This window comes from Geospiza fortis, unplaced genomic scaffold (assembly GCF_000277835.1).
Source record: "Geospiza fortis unplaced genomic scaffold, GeoFor_1.0 scaffold95, whole genome shotgun sequence".
NCBI classification, from domain to species: Eukaryota; Metazoa; Chordata; class Aves; order Passeriformes; family Thraupidae; genus Geospiza; species Geospiza fortis.
Window position 1 is genome coordinate 3,385,356 of NW_005054333.1, and position 1,174 is coordinate 3,386,529.

Here is a 1,174-nt window from a genome sequence, read left to right on the forward strand (position 1 = left end):
GGGGGCGGCGGCAACTTCAAGTTCGGAGGGCGGCTGCGGCAGGGCGGCGGCGACGGCGGCGGAGAAGGAGAGGAGGAGGCGGCCGGAGAGCAGCAGCAGCCCCGAGTCATCTTCCGGCAACAATGAGGAGAAATCCGGCAGTTCCAGTACGTATAAAGGCAGCGCCGGAGCGCTTTTAGGAAAGGCAGCTTGAAATCTAGCGCACCGCCGCTGTTAAATTTTTATATGCTGTTTTATAAGCATATAAGGTTTATGAAGGGCCTTTAGATTTCCCCCAACAAAACTTTGTTATAAAAGGCGAGATCACGTGTTTAGTGCTGAAATTGGCCGTGAAATACCCACCGGGCAATGGATGCCTAATTTTTTTTTTCCTTTTTCTTCTCATTTTTTTTTTTCTTTTTTCTGCTTTTTTAAAAAAAATAATAATAAAAAACCAGTTCCGTGGTCAGCTCTTGAAAATATAATAACGTTAGTTCTGTGCCTGTAAATTCGGCAAAAAAAGGAGATCCTGACTCCTTTGATATCAATGTAATCCAGTGATTTTATAAAAGCCATGTGTTGCACCAGAAGTCTAGTTAGGAGCTGAATTCAAAGCCCTCGCCGTTTTAACGATTGTGCTAGAATAGCGTTTAACAGATAAAGTAGCCGCCTGAACTGTAGCAATATATTAAAAGAAGCAAATTAACCTAAAGCTGGCCTTTTTGTCTAAAGGAAGCCATTTTACTAAGGCACTGTGGCAATTACGTGTTGCCTTCTGTCCAACAGTTTGTTACTTACAATTGTTATTCAATCTGTCAAAGTCTGATTTTTTTATGTGGGCTTTTTAAAAGGCAAAGCTAGTATACGGCCGGGGAAAAAAAAATACCTCGACAATGAACTGTACCAGAAAAGGAAGTTTTTAAAGGGATAGCAGCTACGTTTAATGTAAAGAGCTCCTGAACCTTGAAACCTTTTATATTCTGCTTAATGAACTTTAAAACCGTAATGGCTAATCGAGAGGAGAATACCTCGATGCGGTGGAGAACGTGCTTGAAAATAGCCGGCTAGGGGGAGAAGGAGACGCCCCAGCCTTGGGCTCAGGGGTTTTTCCTCTGCTCGGGACGTAGGGACGGGATTAGGCCGGGCAACGAGGGCGAGATCCAAGCGGGTAGGGGCTCGGGGAGGGCTGGGCGCG

The 1,174-nt window shown here is 45.1% G+C and overlaps 1 protein-coding gene across 1 annotated transcript in view; it reads left to right on the forward strand.

The window, feature by feature from the left end:
* The window catches only part of HOXA11 (homeobox A11), a 2,313-nt gene that overhangs the window by 512 nt on the left and 627 nt on the right, over window positions 1-1,174 (forward strand). Inside the window, exon 1 of the mRNA XM_005421735.2 lies at window positions 1-146. This exon is cut by the window's left edge and continues 512 nt beyond it. Within this exon, the coding sequence (XP_005421792.1) occupies window positions 1-146 (146 nt within the window). The remainder of the gene's footprint in view (window positions 147-1,174) is intronic.